This window comes from Salmo salar, unplaced genomic scaffold (genome assembly GCF_965601325.2).
Source record: "Salmo salar unplaced genomic scaffold, fSalSal1 ptg000152l, whole genome shotgun sequence".
NCBI classification, from domain to species: Eukaryota; Metazoa; Chordata; class Actinopteri; order Salmoniformes; family Salmonidae; genus Salmo; species Salmo salar.
Genome location: NW_027675323.1, coordinates 817587 through 820000, shown reverse-complemented (window position 1 = coordinate 820000; position 2414 = coordinate 817587). Strand labels below are relative to the sequence as shown.

At 41.8% G+C, this 2414-nt stretch overlaps 1 protein-coding gene across 1 annotated transcript in view; it reads left to right on the top strand.

Annotated features, from left to right (window-relative positions):
• Positions 1 to 2414, top strand: part of LOC145867012 (NLR family CARD domain-containing protein 3-like) — a 6628-nt gene extending 4214 nt beyond the window's left edge. Inside the window, exon 4 of the mRNA XM_082971056.1 lies at positions 1 to 2414. This exon is cut by the window's left edge and continues 739 nt beyond it. Within this exon, the coding sequence (XP_082827182.1) occupies positions 1 to 1057 (1057 nt within the window). The 3' untranslated portion in view covers positions 1058 to 2414.

Below are 2414 nucleotides of genomic sequence, written 5' to 3'. Positions count from 1 at the left end.
ACAGAAGGAGGAGTACTTCAGAAAGAGATTCAGTGATGAGGAGCTGGCCAGCAGAATCATCTCACACATAAAGACATCAAGGAGCCTCCACATCATGTGCCACATTCCAGTCTTCTGTTGGATTTCTGCAACAGTCCTCGAACACATGCTGAAACATAAGAGAGAAGAGATGCCCAAGACTCTGACTGAGATGTACACACACCTTGTGGTGTTTCATACCAAACAGAAGAATGAAAAGTATCTTGGGAAAGAAGAGACAGGTCCACACTGGAATAAAGAGAGCATTCTGTCACTGGGAAAACTGGCTTTTCAACAGCTAGTGAAGGGCAATCTGATTTTCTATGAAAAAGACCTGAAAGAGGCTGGCATTGATGTCAATGAAGCCTCTGTGTACTCAGGATTGTGCACACAGATCTTTAAAGAGGAATGTGTTCTGTACCAAGACAAGGTGTACTGCTTTGTTCATCTGAGCATTCAGGAGTTTCTGGCTGCTGTGTATGTGTTCCTCTCATTCATCAACAAAAATGAGAATCTCATGGACAAACAGCAAACAAAGTCCAGTATCTTTTCTCTGCTGTACAGAGACAAGTCTGAAGTTTCTTTCTACAAGAGTGCTGTGGATAAAGCCTTACACAGTGAGATGGGAAACCTGGACCTTTTCCTCCGCTTCCTTCTGGGCCTCTCACTGGAGTCCAATCAGAAGCACTTACGAGGTCTACTGACAAAGACAAGAAGCAGCTCACAGAGCCATGAAGACACAGTGAACTACATCAAGGAGAAGATCAGGGAGAATCCCTCTCCAGAGAGGAGCATCAATCTGTTCCACTGTCTGAATGAACTGAATGACCATTCTCTAGTGGAGGAGATCCAAAGCTACCTGAGCTCAGGAAGTGTCTCAAAACCCAACCTGTCACCTGCACAGTGGTCAGCTCTGGTCTTTGTGTTGCTGACTTCAGAAAAGGAGCTGGATGTGTTTGACCTGAAGAAATACTCCAGATCAGAGGAAGGTCTTCTGAGGCTGCTGCCAGTGTTCAAAGCCTCCAGTGCATTTCTGTGAGTACATAAAATGACATATAAAATCTAATCATCAGGAAGAAATATTCAGGTTAAAGAAAAATATGCATTATAATATGTGTATAATATTACATTGAAAACATTGAATAAATGCATTGATTTTCACATTAGTATAACAATATGACCATACAATTGTAGCTGACGGAAGATGAATCTATATGTTGTTTGAGAGAATAAACCAAATGCATCTTCCATTGTCCTTCAACACTACTGGTGTTAACTAAACAGTGTGTTTGTGAAGTCATGATGATCTCGTTGCAGGCTGTCAGGCTGTGGAGTCACAGAGGAAGGCTGTGCTTCTCTGGTCTCAGCTCTGAGGTCAAACCCCTCACACCTGAGAGAGCTGGACCTGAGCTACAATCACCCAGGAGACTCAGGAGTCAGACTGCTCTCTGCTGGACTGGAGGATCCACACTGCAGACTGGAGAAACTCAAGTATGTAGAGGGTTTATGTCAATGTTCATATCAGACATGTTTGACTTTTCAGGCTAGGTAATACAAACATTCTGACCACCACTTGGACAAAGTTATATGCTGACTGTGTGTCCAGTGTGTGTGTGTCGTGTGTGTGTGTGTGTGTGTGTGTGTGTGTGTGTGTGTGTGTGTGTGTGTGTGTGTGTGTGTGTGTGTGTGTGTGTGTGTGTGTGTGTGTGTGTGTGAATAAATGCATTGATTTTCACATTAGTATAACAATATGACCATACAATTCTAGGACACAGAAGAAGAATATATATGTTGTTTGGGAGAATTAACCAAATGCATCTGCCATTGTCCTTCTACACTAAATTAACCTCTATGGGCTAGGTGGGACGCTTGCGTCCCACCTACGTAACAGCCACTGCCAGCCTGTGGCGCGATTTTCAAAACCTTAAAAATCCTATTACTTCAATTTCTCAAACATATGACTATTTTACAGCCATTTCAAGACAAGACTCTCGTTAATCTAACCACACTGTCCGATTTCAAAAAGGCTTTACAACGAAAGCAAAACATTAGATTATGTCAGCAGAGTACCAAGCCAGAAATAATCAGACACCCATTTTTCAAGCCAGCATATAATGTCACCAAAACCCAGAAGACAGCTAAATGCAGCACTCACCTTTGATGATCTTCATCAGATGACAACCCTAGGACATTATGTTATACAATACATGCATGTTTTGTTCAATCAAGTTCATATTTATATCAAAAACCAGCTTTTTACATTAGCATGTGACGTTCAGAACTAGCATACCCCCCGCAAACTTGCGGGGAATTCGCTAACATTTTACTAAATTACTCACGATAAACGTTCACAAAAAGCATAACAATTATTTAAAGAATTATAGATACAGACCTCC